The sequence below is a fragment of the Colius striatus genome, chromosome 1 (genome assembly GCF_028858725.1).
Source record: "Colius striatus isolate bColStr4 chromosome 1, bColStr4.1.hap1, whole genome shotgun sequence".
Classification (NCBI taxonomy): Eukaryota; Metazoa; Chordata; class Aves; order Coliiformes; family Coliidae; genus Colius; species Colius striatus.
The window spans coordinates 6,667,883-6,685,207 of NC_084759.1; the positions used below are offsets into that span (position 1 = coordinate 6,667,883).

Consider the following 17,325-nt stretch of genomic DNA (forward strand, 5'->3'; position numbering starts at 1 on the left):
GGGATATCCCAGCACATATCTGTTTCAGAAGAGGTGTAAAGAGCTGTAGATGGCAGCATGGTAGCTAAATTTTAAAATTACATATGCTTCCTAATGTTACTGGATAGTAGTTTATAACATTTAAAACAGATATTACAAACTGCCCTCTCTGTCCACAGTATCACCAGCCTGCTGCCATTGCCTCTTCTCCATTGAGTTTTAGCAGGCTGCCATTATTCCAAGCCTTTAGCCCTTCAGAGAGCTGTTTGGGGTTAGTATGGATATACCTGTGCACCAATGTATTGAAGACATTTTAATGTCTGTGAAATCGTTGTCTCTGTTCTCTTTCTTCTGTCAAGCAAGCAGTGAGAACAGATGACCTCTGCAGATTTATGCACTGGGCTGCACACTAAGATTGGGTTACTGCAGTGTGTTAACCTTCAGTTATTTTTTCCTTTTTCTTATAAGATTAGTTAAGATTATAGGTCTTTATTTTTTTATTTTAAAAAATTTAACTTCCAGTGTTTATACAGTTAAAGGCAGATGAAAGAGGAAAATGTTACTTAGTCCTACAAAATCTGACTCAATAGAGAAAATGTCCAAGTCCTCTCTTGCTGAGGTTATGGAACGGTTCAGTCTCTCAGAGACACGAGTCAGTGTTGCTGTGCAATCCGTGCTCATTTGCAAGGAAAAGATTTTCTTTGCCTGAAGTATAGTGATAACTGCCAAACAGTATCCAATCATATCATCTCTCATGAGCATGCCAGCCATGCTGTGTGGAAGTATTGTGTGTGTGCTCAAGTTTGATCCTCAGTAGAGGCTGAAATGCTGCACTGAAATGCTGTACTGAAATTTGGCAGCTCTGCTGATTGAGTAGTATAGAAGGGTGATGCACTGACATGTAGGTATTAATAAAAATGTCTATGAGCAAGAACAAAGGAGCTGTGTAACAACTGCTGGATAAGTAGCTGCAGGCTTGAGTATATAATGACACACAGTGTAAAGGGGGCAATAATTTTCTCTGTGTGTAAGGTGGTTTCAGAGAATATTCTTCTTACCTGGTGGCACTGTACATCATTTTTATTCTATTTGACATCAACTGGGAAATAACCAAAACTACTAGAGATTTCTGCAAAAAAAAAGTCAAAACAATAAGAAAGATGCTTGAAGTTTTTAACCCAAGTCTATTAGAAAGAAACACTAGATAATGATAGACTCAGATTTGTAGGGACTTGTGCCTTTGTTACTGGTCAAGGTGATTATCAAATCGTTAGTTACAAAAAGAGCCCTCTGAAGTGATCTGGGAGCAGGATTAGAAACAGGAATTCATGATGGCAATGAGAGTAGGCAGTTTTTACGTATGTTATGAACATTAAAGTTATATGAATCATACAGTACTTCAGAAATTTTCATACAGAGAAAAAAATGTAGTCAAATTTTATTCATGTAAGTCCTTCAGCTGTCACATCTGTCAGGAACAGGAATGGTAATAAGAACTCACTCAAATAAATTGATATTTGAATCTACCCATATCATGTGAAGGAGATGAGATAGATCAAGTGATATTTCCTATGTTTAGGATTAATAGTTTCTCAGGAATCTTTTCATGGGATGAAAAATAAAGACAGAAAGAGAAAGCTTTCAGATCAGTCCCTCCTTGTAATATTGTATAATTATTGTCAAACATATCTTAATTTTTGTTTTGCAGTGTATTTCATTTTTGTGTGTACCAAATAATAAAGGAATCTGCTGTCAATAATGAACACTGATTCTAAGTCACGGCTATTGCAGGCACATTAAACTTTCACAATTGTGGGAGGCTACTTTAAAATATATGGTATATCTCTCTTCCAGGAAAAGTAAAATTGACAACTAGAGGCTTAAGAAAGGGGGTAGGAGGAGACATTCCCTGCTGATCCTCTGTTTATAATTACTCTTACTTCAGTTTGTTTATTCATATAGCACTAGAAATAACTGGGATACCTATCAAAACAAGTAAATCGAATTGTGTCAGTCAAAGCATTTTCCATTTCCCATGTTCCTTTCCTCCCTCCAAGTGGAATTCAATTAATTAGAAACTTGGATTGAGCTTCATTGCTCTGGGTTTGACAATTTCATTGGTAGGTTTGTCACTATGATACTATCCTCTCTTTCACAGCAAAAAAGAAAAAGAGACTATACAAACATAGTCTCTCTAAGCTTAGTTGTTTTATTGCTGAAATCATTTCTGATCTATATTTTTTGCAGCTGGTCTGTTTTAGAAGCAGCTGGTCTGTGGAAAGGCAGGAGCTACCTCAGTTTGGATTCCTCATTGCCTTGTCTGGTTGTTCCCAAAAGCATGTTCCATGCATCGTGTCCCACAGTCTCTCAGTCCCAGGGAAGATCTTCAGTGGGATAGGTTGTTGCATGGGTACTTTCTGGTTGTATTATCTTGTTTTGCTACCTGAAACAGTTCGATAAAATCTGAGTTGATTCAGTGCTTTTGAGAAAATCATACCTGTAGAAAATGGTTGTGGCAAAAGCAATGAGAGATCACACAGGAAGGGAGAGTGATATTTGTTCATGAAATCTTCAAATAAGCTACCCAGCTATGCTCATTCTCTTATGTATTCCATTTACTCTTCATTTCACCCACATCCTTACAAGCTCCAGCATACATGTGCTAAGCTGGTCTGGCTCACTCATGTATGACACAAAGGACATGAGACATCAAACGTTTACCACATCTCTTGGCATTCTTTTGATTGGCAACCACGGACTAATTTTTGGACAGATGATTTATACCTTCTGGGAGTCCGCTGTTGTTATGGCATGGTCCTTTACATGGAATATTACTTTCATTGGTCTCTTAGGCAAGGTGACTGCCCATTGCCTGTTTTTCTTCATTTAGTAAACACATCTTTACCACTATGACCTGCTTTCCTGTTGGGCTTACAGGCAAGAGAATGGCATGTGTCACATGCTGTAAGCTTGTTGCCAGCATCCCATTGTTACAGTACAAGGTCTTCTGCTGTTAAAACACCTGTGCCACAAGTCCCAGTATTCCATCCAGGCTTAACAGAAATTACTCATTTTTAGTTTTACTGCTAGGGATGTTCTGTATTGTCAAGACACATAATTTCCCTAAACTTTGTTTTTTCTTCTAGTGCTTACATGCACATTTCCATTCATATTTCGCTTGTTTCCAGCCATGTGCATTTTGAGATTTCATCAAGTCACTCTATGTTAAGCAGGTCACCCTGTTGGCAGTAAGGCATGTTGTGATAAAGCCAAGAATCCAGCAATTAGGAATTGTACATCTTCTGTCTCTAGAGCACACTGTTTTGGCTAACTACCTACAAATCACACACTTCTTAATTACATTTTAAAGCCACTTTCTTTGACTTCCCCATTATTTGCAGATTCCCAGCTAGAACTGTGAAGCTCATGTTGGATTTGCCATTTAAAATCATTCTGTTTGCTGCTTTAAAACAATCTTGGTTCTCTGTGTAGTAGTGTAGCAAAATGCAACATCCTGTTTGGTAATGAGTGAGAGTTTCATTTAACTTGACTTCCTCTTAGAAAGCTGACATTATCTAACTGCAGCTGATCTTTTGTGCTCCCTCTGTGGTTACTGGAAAGTGATATACCCACAATGTGACTCATTGCCTATGTCCTAAACAGAGATTTTATTATTACCACATAAAGACATCTATTGCTGGACTAATCATAGGGAGAGCCTTCATGCATACTTTTTACCAGAAGAGTAGTTGGTACATTTTTACTAATATAAATGCATTTAAAATATGTACCTGATGCAGCAAATAATGTGAAAGAGATATAAATAGTCACTTGTTACCTTTTTCTGAAATAGCTATTAAAGATACTTATAAGGCTTTGGAATTGTTTTGGCTTTGTCTTTTTCATTATGGCTTCATTAGTCTTTAGAATATTTTAATGGGTTTTTTTACTGATCATCCAGGGAGAAGATGTTAATAAATATTCTTGACTATTGTTAACAGCAGCACTTTTTCTGCAGGTTCCAGTTTTGATGGAATAGGTCTTTCCCCTGTCCCTTTTCCTCTTTGTGGTAACAGTAACATTTCTTGTCTTGTTCAACTGTCCCATGTGTTGTTATTCACAGAATCAGCATTTGTGAAACCCAAAGGAAAATTAACTTTACAAACAGCTATCCACTGAAAATGGAGGGAAATAGAGTTTGATTAATCTTTCCTAATTTACAAATTGACCTAACCTTGTGCCTACTGTCTTTGGCCAAAGTTTGACTTGGATGTACAGCTGTAATAAATCCAGTTATCTTTCCTTTTTCCTCTTCATAGAACTATAGGATCATAGAATGGTTTGGTTTGAAAGTGACCTGTAAAGGTCATCTAGTCCATCCCTGTCTTTCACTAGAGTGGGTTGCTCAAAGTTCCATCCAACCTTACCTTGGATACTTCTAATGATGGGGATTCCACGACTTCTCTGGACAACTTGTTCCAATATCTCACCATCCTCATTATCAAAAAATCTCCTCCTTACCTTCATTCTAAATCTGTCTTCCATCTGATTCTTCTTGTGAGGAAATTGGGTGCTCTATCCAAGCTGAATTGTTGCTGGGAAGCAGATTGCACATTAGCAAAACAGGAAGAGAGAGGGAGGGCGTTCCTCAAAGCAAGTGCTGGTCTTCTGTCTTCTGATGGCAATGTGTTCCTAATCACAGGAGTCAATACAAAAAAAGTTCTGCAATTAAATATTCTATTTTTTGTAGAAAGCTTAGAAAACAAATCTTGCTCCCTGTGTTCCCAAATGTTTGAATGATTCTCTGTTTTTAAAAGAGTAAGAATGTGATGAGAGACGAACCTGATGTAACTAGTGATGAGATCCACAATAGGGATCCACAAACCTTTCTTAAGGTCTTAAAAGGTCTTAAAAGAAAAAAGAAACTTTTAGTCTTAATGGAAGTGAGACTCTAACTCAGGTTGTGAACTTTTAATAACACTGATCTTCCCACCCACCTCTTCCCACATCCAGCCCCCAGCCTTTCAGAAACCAAGAGTGTGATTCATCTCATCTCTTTCAGATGTCTCTTTGAGATAAGATGAATCATGCTTTAAAAGTCCTTAATGAATCTTCATTGATTATAAAGGTAGCATAAATGATTAGCATATTTGTCTAATGTCATTTGGCCATATGAATCCTACTCAAAAGTGTTATTGTAGTATACTTTCCTCGTGCCCTAGCAATTAGCAAATGTCATTTAAGTAAAATTAAACGGTCCATTGTTCCATTCTCCATTCTTCTAAAGAGGTAATCTTTTAAAGAAGTATGATTAGACAATGAAGCTAAGTCATTATTGATAGGAAATACATAGAAAATCTCTCCCTTCCTCAGCTGTCCTTCTTACCCACTCTCCTTTTTCTCCCCACAGTATTAATCCCTGTCTGCTTCTGTTTCTTTAAACCTTTTTATACACACTGCTGGCTTTTTTGATCCCAAAGGCAGACATTGCTTACAAACACAATGTAGCTCCATGCATTGTAACAGAACTACGTTTTATGTAGAGCAGTAGAAAAAGTTACTTTTTTCATCATTATAAACTTCACTTTTGTAAGGAGAGCAGCATCTACCAGTGCTTTTTTATTTTTCAGTTTCATACATCCATTGTGATATAACCGTGCAAACAAAAAAGCAAACACCATCACCCTACTCAGCACTGCCAAAAATGGAAGTGAATATCTTTGCTACTATTTGTTTATATTGAAGAAGGACCAGGCTGAATTAGGAACCTCTTTCTCTAAATACAGAACAGCCAGAAATGGCCATGCCTTTTAAATGCCTACAGTGTTAATAAGAGGGAGGGAAGAGGATTGAAGCATACCATAACCTAATCTTCACAAAGTCATGCTCTAGGTGAGCACTAGAGCTGAGGAAAACTCTCTGCTGCAGCCTCGCCTATTTTTTTTGTGCCACCATTATTCTGGAATACTCTCAGATCTTCACTTAGAAGCATATGCAGATGTTTTGTGTGTAAAAAGCATGATAATTATGTCACTAAGGAACATTATTCAATGATTGTCCCTTGTCCACAGCTAATGTTTTAAAGAAAATTGCCATTCTTGATGTTTACTTAGAGTATTGCTTTGTTTCTTTGTTAGTAGTCCAGGGTAATGAACAAAATCTTCCACTCTGAAGAAAACATTATCTTTTTATCCTTGTAGTTGTCTTGGCAGTAGCACATAAATAGCATGAGTGATCACTAGCTTTAGCTGAAAATTAAATAAACCTTTATTGTAATTATGCCATACTTCTGAATTAACTTCCTGTGTATTGTTACTAGTCATCTTAATTATATAAGTAGTGTTTCAGTTCAAGATAAATTCAGAGGTTTATTTTTGAAATTTACTGTTTTGGCACTATCTGTTAAGTAGTCCATTAAGTTATCTGATTTCTCATCTTTTTTAAGCTAAAATAATGATCAAATGACAATAATGTGAGAATAATAAATAAAGAAGATTTAATTAACTCAAAAAAACCTTATCTCTCTGCTCATACAGCTGCTAAAAAAGCCTGTATATATTAAATATACCCTCTCTTAAGTTTCATTGCCTAAGCAGACAGGCTGGTGAGTTTGCAATAAAACGCCGAATTTCAAGCAACTCATTTTTTACTGTTGCATTTTACTACTGAGGCTGCAGCTATTACTAACATGTTTGTTTTAAGAATGACTGAACAACATAGATTTCATAGATAAAACTGATGACTATTCTCCAAATAGATATAACTAATTTTTTCTGCACAGCTAAAAGATAAATGCCTGGTTGAAGCAATAATCTGAAGAGGTTATTGTCAGTAACAGCTTATTTGTTCAGCTGGAAGTTCCCATTAGCTATATGATCTATGAAAAATTAGCTGTATGAAGTAGATTTTTAATGGAAATAAAGCACAGTAGTTTCTATCTTTTCTCCAATTGAGAGATAAAAATGTTCTTATAAATGAAAACAGTGATTTGTCTGTTTATACAATATGTCAGAGGATAGGCAAAAAAGTAGGAAAAAGGTTAAAATGTGGTTTGTTTGGGTTTTTTTCCCCAACATCGGATTATTTTCTCTTCCTTTTTCTGAATCATCTTGGCATTTATTATTGACATTGTTCCAAGTTTGGCTCTTGGTGTGTTTATCTAGGAATTTCACAGATTACCAAGTGGGAGTTATATATGTACAAAGGACTATTGCTTTCTTATCTTATGTGTCCATAGCCAAAGATATTCATGTCCTAGAAAAACATGCCAAGCAGTTTTAAATCGAAATACCTACACCTTTTGTCTTTCACTTTCACGGACCCTTCACTGTGGTACTACAGAAACTTGCAAAATCTGCACTGCATCTCTCCCAGGTATTTTTCAGATTGTGTGGATAATCAGAATATCTTTAATTTTGTTCTGATAGTGATGTATTTACCATTATTTAACAAAATAAACTCCAAGTTTCAGAGCTTTATTACTAGTCCTGGAAAGTTATGCCATAACGTCTTGACTTAGGCTGCACTGGCTCCTGGTAAGGACAAACCATGGGTATAGAATCATCACTGGTTCTATAGTTTTTGTCTCTACCTTCCTATAATTATGCAAGCCCAACAATTTCCTTAATATATTTCTGTCCTTGACCTTCCAGGGAAAATGAAAAGGTGTTGACCTCACAAAGATTTCTCATATTATTTGTATTTCTGGAAAAAATACTGTAATTGTACAGTAGATTAAATATATGCTACTCTTACTCTTTAATGTCATATATTGTATTGCTAATGTATTGATTCCATGTGTTTTCTAGGTCTGGGATTCAGTATTGCAGGAGGGGTTGGAAACCAACACATCCCTGGAGACAACAGCATTTATGTCACCAAGATTATTGATGGAGGAGCTGCACAAAAAGATGGGAGGTTGCAAGTTGGAGATAGGCTTCTTATGGTAAGCATGACAAATTTAAATCACATTTTACTTGGCTGAAAATTGTGTCACGTAAGGATTTTCATTCACCATACCTCTTCCTGGAGGCAGCCATTACAATTTTTCAATTAGATTTACATTATCTTTATTTTTTCCTCATTCTTTATATATGTATATTTGATGCTGCAGTTAAAAAAATCGTTCTCTGAAAAACAAACTTTTTATGAAGATAATGCAATAGGTTATATTACTTTGTTGAATCTTTAAGTGAAAAAAACCCTAATGTATTATGCACATCAACAAGTCAAAATGTCCCAGAAAACTTTAAAAAAAGCTTCAGACAAACTGTTCATTGCAGCAGTGCTGATTTTACTAATCATTTTAAGAAAACTGAAATATATAAAACATGCCACTAAACTCTCAAGTGTAGCCACTGTCAGTGAACTATCCACCTACATTTCAGTAACTGTAGGAATTCTTTGTATGTATGATTCATATAGATGTTAAAAAACACCACACTTTTTCCATTTTTTTCTCAAAGAAGTGTATTTATTCTTCTAATGGATCTCACTTCAGAAAATTCTTAATGATATTGACTGCTAGCACATTGTTCCTTGTAAAAAAGGAACACTCTTTCCCACTCAGTTTGTTTAATTCTTTGTTGACAGGGAAATCCTGAGCCTGGTGAATCAGCAGAAGTTAATCTATGTCAAGTTGTATTCATGTCAATGCATTTGCTTAGATTTCAACAGGAGAAACATTTTTTGAATGAGAGCTCTGAAAAACAATGTACTGCAGTAACTCTGTTTTGTGACTGCAAAAGTATAGCCATGACCTTTTTTTTTTCTGCCTGCAAAATTGTGCCTAATTGAGGTCTTCTTCATTTGGTTAGAGACACTATGTTCCAGTCACATGTGAAGATGATAATTTTGTGTAGAATATTAAACAGAACTGGAAAGGCACTTAGTTACTGAGTTGCTGACTCCTTGATTTTTTTTAATTAACCCAAGTATATAGATAAAATAGTTTAAGGATCAAATGCTGTTATCAAAATCAAAGCAAGATGAAAATATAACTTATGATTTCTTTGTCATTTCTTCTTTGAAGGTTCTCAGCACAGTAACATCCAAGTTACTGTTGTATAATGAAGTTTTAGCTTATTTTTATATAAAAATATATTATTGTATTTTCCAAATTTGCAACTTATTTTGTTATTTTGTACTGTGTAGCAAATCTGCTTGTGTTCAGCTCTTGAGTTTTTTCCATTTTGAGAATTCAGCTTTTGTGTCATCTATAAGTTTTTATTATCTCACTCTTAATTTCTTTTAAGCCACTTGAGGTAATAAATAATATATTTTAAACCAAAAACAGACACAAAACTTCTGCATTCACCATCTGATATGAATTTTAATAGAAAAATAATTGGTTTATAGTTTACGATGTATAAATCCATTATTTCCAGATTTTTATAGGATTTCTCTATTATGCGTCTATTCCCCATCTTAAACATGTGTTTCATTGCCATTAGATATAGATATTTCTTCATTGTGAGAAGTTTTTACTACTAAATCTGTCTTCTGAAAATGAGCAGAGGTCATTCTCAGTGTGTATGACATCCTTACACTTCTGTCCTTTCAGCCTGGACTAGTTCTTTGCTTTTATCAATACATGAAAAATGAGCAAAAAAACAAAACTCATAGTATTGCTCTCCACTAGTTATGTACTTCCAGACCAGGCTTTTCACTATTGCATAAGACAGTTCTAGTCTTATGCAGTAGTCCTATAATAATTAGTCCTATGCCTTAACCATTATACAAAAAAACATTATTTACAATATCAACATCTATTTCTGAAATGCATGCAGATTACAACCACGTTTCTGATTCTCTCGAACATAACACCCTCCTGTCTTTATAACTTGAATATTTTCAATGTTTTTTCTTCTCCTTTGAGAAGTATCTTTTGTGAAGAGCTGAAGAATTCATTACTTATTTTGTCAGTTGTGATGGCTTAGCCCTAGCTGGGTACCAAGTGCCCATCACTCCCCCTCCTAAACTGGACAGGGGAGAAAAAAATAGATCGAGAGGTTTATGAGTCAAGATAAGGATGGAGAGATCACTCATCAATTAGTGTCACTGGCAAAACAGACTCAACTTTGAGAGAAAAAGGTTAGATTTATTAAATGAACAAGAAGATGCAAAATAAAACCAAATCTTAGAACACCTCCCCCACCTCTCCCTTCTCAAGGACTCCACTTCCTTTCCCCCGCAGCAGTGCAGGGGATGGGTGATGGGGGTTACAATCAGTTCATTACAGATGGACTTTGCTGCTGCTTCTTCTCAGGGAGAGGCCTCCTCACCCCTCCCATTGCTACACTGTGGGGTCCTTGCCACAGGAGACAGTCCCTCATGAACTTCTCCAGTGTGGGTCCTTCCCATGGGCTGCAGCTCCTCACAAACTGCTCCAGCATGGGGCCTGCCACAGGGGCAGCTCCTCACACCCTGCCCCAACGTGGGTCACCCACCAGTAGAACAGTCCTTCAGGTGCCGACTGCTCCAGCCTGAGTCCCTCACAGGATCACAAGTCCTGACAGAAAACCTGCTGTGGCCTGGGCTCCTCTCTCCCCACAGACTCCCAGGTTCTGCCAGGAACTTGCTCCAGGATGAGCTTCCAATGGAGTCACAGCCTCCTTCAGGCATCCACCCGCTCTGGCGTGGCCTCCTCCACAGGCTGCGAGTGGGTCTTTGCTCCTCAGTGCCCTCCATGGACTGCAGGGGCACAGCTGCGTCACCATGATCCTCAGCACAGGTCACAGGGGAGTCTTTCTTCCAGAGCCTAAGCACCCTCCTCCCCCTCCTTCTCCACTGACCTTGGCGTCTGGGGAGATGTTTTCGCATTCTCACTCCCTGTTGCCATTGCAATTTAGTAACTGCCCAGCAACTTCTTCCCCTGCTCCAATACGTTACTCACAGAGGTGTTACCTCAGTCACTAATTGGCCGGGCCTGGGTCAGCTGTGGGACCATCTTAGAACTGACTGGCATTAGCCCTGTCAGCTACAGGATAAGCTTCTGGCAGATCTTTGTTTAAAAAAGCCACCCCAGTAGCTGCCCCATGTTACCAAAAAACTTGGCCCAGGCAAAACCAGTACATCAATGTATTACCATAATATTACCCTTGTCATCTGTACAGTCCTGCTTCCACTTCACTGACTCTTTATTGATTGTATATTTGAAAACTTCCTTTTTTTTTAATATTCTTAGTAGTGCATCCTTTCTTGACCTCAGTTTTTCCCATCCTTTGTGTAGGAACTTTACCAGAAGTTGTCATCCTTCTGGAATTCTTAGCAGCCACTAAAGGGCTTGCTTCATTTTTGTATCTGTTCAGATACGTTTGCGTGACATGCATTTAGATCCCAAAGAACCTACAAATCAAATGTGTTGAAATTAAAGATGTAATGAAATGCAGCAAAATCAAAACTAATAGTGGCATGTAAAACAGCTCGGTGCTATCTGAGTATGTTGCATCTTGGTGACCTCACTGTTATTAAATGCAGATTGCTAATAGTGTGTTAAACATTCAGAAGGCATATTGTTAGCTTTGTGATAATTGTGAAATCTATACAAGGACACATTATGCCGTTATGTTACTGTTGCACTAAGCCTGCTTTTAAGGCTTATCATTATGAGCACTTGCACAAGAAAATGCTCTATCACAGGATAATCCTGAGGTGCCCATTAGGAAATTTACTGGAGAAAACATAAGAGCACTTAAGCCAGAAGCCGAACTCAGTAGGTTTTCAGGGTATATGTGAAAGGAACAGACCAGAGCTCTGCTATGAGTATTTGCAGCTAGGAGAAAAGTACTCTCTTACTGTAATGCCTGTGGTAACATCTACTACCTCTGGTAGTAATGCCTATGGTGAGAATACGAATGCACTGGGTTTCTCCTTAGGTTTGTTTTTCTTTGGACTGGAAGAAAACAAAATGAAATGACATACACAGCATCATAGGCTGACATGATAGTTCAGGGTCAGCCATAGGACCAGACCAGATTGCTCAAGAATTTATCCAATCAAATCTCAAAAATCTCCAAAGAAGGGCTTGCACAGCCTCTCTGAGAAACTTGTTCTGCTGCCTGACTGTCCTCATGAGGAAAATATTCTTCCTTTTAACCTGTTAGACTCTCTCTTGTTTCAACATATGCCTGTTGTCTCTCATCCTGTTACCTCATGCTATTGAAAAGCTTAGCTCTGTCTTGATGACCTTCCTGTAAGCACTGGGGGACTACTGTTAGTTGTATGCACAGACATCCCCAGTTTGCTCATCTCCTCCTCACCTGGCCAGTGCTCCAACTCCAACCATCCCAGTACAACTCCCTTTAGCTTACTCCATTTTGTTATCTTTGCTATAGTGTAGGGGCAAAAACTCAGTGTCTAGCTAAAGTCTAATGATGGACAACGTTTAGGGAATAATCTTTCCCTGGATCTCTTGGCCTTGCTCTTGCTCATACAGACTGAGATGCTGTTGACCTCTTTTCTGCCAGGACACACTGGCTCATGCCCAGTGTGCAATCCACTGGGAGCCTCAAGCACTTTTCCATGGAGCTGTGGCCAGGCTGTCAGTGCCCAGCCTGTGCTATTGAAGGGGGTTAGCCAGTGCCAGGGGCAGGACTTTCTGTTCCTCTCTGTTCAACATAATAAGGTTATTGTCAGCCCCTTTCTCCAGTCTGTCCAGGATGACGGCCCTGCCCTTGAGTCTATGGACTCACTCTCACAATGAAGTGGCATTTGCACATTCCTCACCTCTTCCAGGTCATGGTTAGCAATGATCAGAAGGAGGTGAAAAAATTATTTCATGTATTACCTCTTAGACAATAATAATTACAGTATTTTATCTGATACGATCATCTCACTTTGGAAGAGTTTATCTACAGAATGGATAAATGAGAAATCAGCATAAAACTGAGTGGTTTCACTAGTACAAAACAGCAGTAGTATATAGAAGCAAGGTATTCTTCAGGTTAACCAGACTCTATTCAGAGCCCAGAACTCGCACAACTCAGAAGTCCACGGGATGATAAATAGTCAGTTCATCCAGGCAGATTTACATCCTTAGGACAGATTATTTGTCATCTGCACTGAAAAAAACATTCATTTTTCACAATCTTTTAAATCATAGTGAGATTTTAAAAAGGCCATCAGTATTCTAGATTTACAGCTGCCACATCACAGGTGTTTACTGGCAAATGTTCACTAAGGAAAATCCACTTTCTGAATGAAAAGTAGGATATTACACAAAAGCAAACATTACCACAGGCAAGGTAAAGATTACCCCTTTGTCTCATTCACTGAGTGAATCAAATCTCTCTCATTCTAAGTCAGCAGAGGAAAGGAATTAATTCCTTTAAAAAAAAAAAAAAAACTATTAAAAAAAAAGAAAATTAAGTAAAATAGACTTATTCCTCCAAAGCTCTTATGACGTTATCAGTTCATGCTGTTGTGAATGAAGTTACTCTTTAGAGCACTTGTACAGTCATTATGGGGATTCTAAGCTTTTCACTCTAGCTACTTCTTAGTCCCTTTATTTTCCAATATGAATCTAGGAAAACTTCCAAATAATTCTTGCTTAGGTTTACACTTAATTGCCTTTATTATACTATTTAAGAAAAAACAAATAAGCAAACAATCTTTTTATATCTCTTTGGCAACATTTCTTACTGATTTCCCCCATCACTCAAGTAGTTGCTTTGATTGGACTTGTATATTTCATTCCCTTCTCTATTGCTATATTACCATTCTATGATTATTTCATCCCCTTATTATTTTCCTGTAATAACAATATATCTTTGTATTACATACTTTCTATTTAAAGAAACAGCTTTCCTAATTTATTTTTTTACTTCAGGAGCTGTTTGCATTTCTTGAATTCTCTTTATATGCAACTTTCCCCATTGGAAAAGCCCCACTTGCTCCATATATGTTTTCCTTCTAACTCGTCCCCTTTGGCTTCTGTGAAAGCATTTTGTGGCTAAAGTATCTGACTCCCATAACTTAACTGACCATAGATAAATTTATTTTTTAGCTTTTGCTTTAGTTCAGCCCTGCCCCCTTAATTCATTGCTACTTAAGTTGGCATGCAGGACCCATTCTACCCACTGAGCTGTGAAATCAGCCCTTCTGCATGAAAGTTTCAGCATCCCAGGATCCTTGTTTTGTGTGCACCTCTCACTATCTTCTTTAACTCAAATAGTCTCATTTCAAACTATATGCTTCATTAAGGTCATCCTAATATCAGGAGATGAAGATTTGGCATAATGCATCGATTATGCCACAGTCACTGAAAAAGCCAGATTTAGAACTTGGATTTTGTTAAAATAGGCATCCTTTATGGAAACAAAAGCTCAAGATGTCATCTCTTGGGGATTCTGAGAGAGTCTTCTTTCTATAAATCTTGCCATAGATTCTGTGAACATCATATTTCGTAACAATCACCATCTATGGCATGATGTTGTGAAGAATGACATAGTTGTCTTTAATTCCTAACTTCATGAGTTGTAGAATGTGTACACAGCATTAGTAAAATACTTGACCTGTAAAATTATTATCAGAGAGATAAGAAGTAGGACATAGGAAATACGTTTTATGTCTATCATACTGTTTCTAAAATGGTTGTTAATCCTCTTGACTGCACAACTATGACTTCAAAGTGTGTTGTGATGGAACTACAGCAGCCCCAGCAATGTTTTTATCACTAGATTTCCAGAAAAATAAAGAAAAAAAAGAATTTTTGAAAAAGAATGCAACAATTCCATTTGTATCAGTTTTTTTACAAATCTAAAAAGACCAAAACTCAAAACCCAAACAGTGCTATGATATTTTATTTTATCCTTTTTTGACTAAGAACATTTACTTACAGTAGCAGCATAGTGGGAGGTTATAATGCAAGATTTTCTTTGCTTCAAAAAGCTTGCAGTTAGGATGAAACATGACAAGGTAGATACATTGTACAAACAGCGTGGGAAGGAGAAAAGGTAAAGGATAATTGTGCAGTCAGATTTCCAAAAGTGTGAATCTTCACTGTTTGTCAGTTTTGAAATATATAAACCAGAAAGGTTTCATTTTAGTCACGCTTGCTATCAGCCTAGAAATTTAAAATACATGTATTTATTAAAAGTGCATATGTATGTTACTGCTGATCATAGCAAAGAAAAACAGAGATTTACAGAAGATAGGTGTCAGATTTCTATTTAAATAGAAGACCTGTCAAAATACAGCATACAGTGTCAGCAACTCTCTTCTAAGCATTAGGTGGTATCATTGCTCTTCATGGCAAATTGTCATAACATGCCTGTCATTGCCTCTTTCAATTAACCTTAAAACCAAGTCTGAGAATTATACAAGGAACAAAGTTCAAATGGAATCCTCACATTTCACAATACTGTCCAATAGCAATCATCCTCTGTTGGTGGGGATGAAATCATCTGAGTATGAAGAGTCTTCCAGTGATTCATAATACTTGGATTTCTCTCCAGTTAACAAATGCTTTGCCAGTAGCTTATTGTCGCAGACAGGTCTCTAATAATTTACTAATACTAAATTATCTGGAAAATATGGTTTTCTTTCTATGATTTACATCTGTACTGTGTTGTACCATAGTTGAGGAGCTACTTCTTCTTATGTCTTGCATAATCCTTACAAGAAATCCTTGAAATAACTGTAGAGGTTGAAGGATGGCACTCCAAATCACAACCAAGTGTTTCATGTACAACATTCACCATGTAATGTATGTCACTGGAACAGGCTCCCCAGGGAAGTGCTCATGGCACTAAGCCTGTCAGAGGTCAAGGAGTATCTGAATGGTGCTCTTAGTCATATGATTTAGTTTTAGGTATTTCTGTGGGGAGCAGGGAAATGGACTTGATGATTCTTATGGTTCCCTTCCAACTCAAGGTATTCTGTGATTCTATGATTTCTGTTGGTTTAAACCACATGTGTGAAACCTGTATGTACAACCTTCTTCTTTCTCATACCCTATAATTTCTTTGCTCAGGATGTGTTTTATGGGACAAGGGTCATTCACTATTCTGTTTATAGGATACCTGTTGTTTTCATTCTGTGGATATAGTGGATTTATGTGTTAATAAATCTTATATGTTTCTGCAATAAACCACTTCTCACACTTTGTAAAAATTTTCTTCCTCTGGGAATAAGGCATAAATAGCCATTAATTAAGGCATTAATTGCCACCATTTCTTTCCCTATTTAACCCCATACTCTTATCTTTGCTCTTACTATTTTCCTTTGTCCTGGTTTAGGCCCATCAAGGGATAAAAGACCACAATTAGCCTCAAGGACCAAAGACCTGAGGATTTGCAAACGGCAGGGAGGGCTTAATTGCCACTTAAAGTCCAGGACAAAACAGATCAGGCTAGAATCTATTTTCTTCTTTTCAGGAAGAAAATAGAAAACAATTTACTGCAACATCAACTAAAGCACAACCATAAAACCCCAAAACATAACAAACATAACACGGAGGAGTGGTTCAATGATGAAGAGTCTGACCAGCTGTTTAAGACTACCTTCTCCCCACTCTTCCCCTCTTCCCAGATTCAGAGCCCTGATCCCAATGTTTTTACTTCCTCCTCTCCTGAACAGCCCTGGGGGGCAGGGAGTGGGGATTTCAGTCAGTCTGTTCCCAATAGCTTCTGCCATTTGTCTCTCCTCAGGACAGGTGGGCTCCACACCAGTCCTCCCTGCAAGTCCATGGGGTACCTCAAACACACGGCAGCCCTACAAGGGCTGCTCCAAGGTGCATTTATCCCAAAAGCTGCAGCTCCTCCCTGCCTCTCTTGTGGGGCTGCTCTGCGACGTGCAGGCTCCAGCATGGCCTGCACCATGGCCGTCTCCCCACACAGTCTCTTGCCCATTTGGGTGCACTCACATGGAGCTACTGGTGGCTCTCAGTCCTGCCATGGCCCTGCATGGCTTGCAGGGGTACAGCTGCATTCTCACCATGGCTTGCAGAGGGGTCTCTGGTCTAGTGCTCCTCCTTCCTTCCTCCTTCTCTGACTGTGGGGTCGAAGTGGTCACCTCCATCTTGTATCACTCTTACACCTCCTACCAGCACTTAAATTTCCATCCCTAAATAGTGATGGCAGAGGCGCCAGATTGGCCCAGCCGGGCTGGAGGTGGGTGTGAACCCAGGAGCGAGGGGAGAGCCCGCAAACTCTTTACTGGGTCTTCACTGCAACCTGCTCCCCCTGTTACTAAGCAAAAGCTGCTCCTTGCTAAACCATGACATCCTTTTCCCATAAAGCACAGAACTAGTACTAACTTTGCTAACTTTTTCAATGACTCTTTCCCCTGCCTCCAGAAAAGTGATAAACTTTCCCACTGAAAATCCCTTTTCCCCCATCCAGAATT

The 17,325-nt window shown here is 38.0% G+C and overlaps 1 protein-coding gene across 7 annotated transcripts in view; it reads left to right on the top strand.

Moving 5' to 3' along the window:
- The window catches only part of DLG2 (discs large MAGUK scaffold protein 2), a 1,019,609-nt gene that overhangs the window by 722,757 nt on the left and 279,527 nt on the right, over positions 1–17,325 (top strand). For all 7 annotated transcript variants that reach the window (XM_061990809.1, XM_061990848.1, XM_061990864.1 and 4 more), the window contains one exon: positions 7,788–7,924. In XM_061990809.1, coding sequence (XP_061846793.1) covers positions 7,788–7,924 — 137 coding nt within the window. The remainder of the gene's footprint in view (positions 1–7,787; positions 7,925–17,325) is intronic.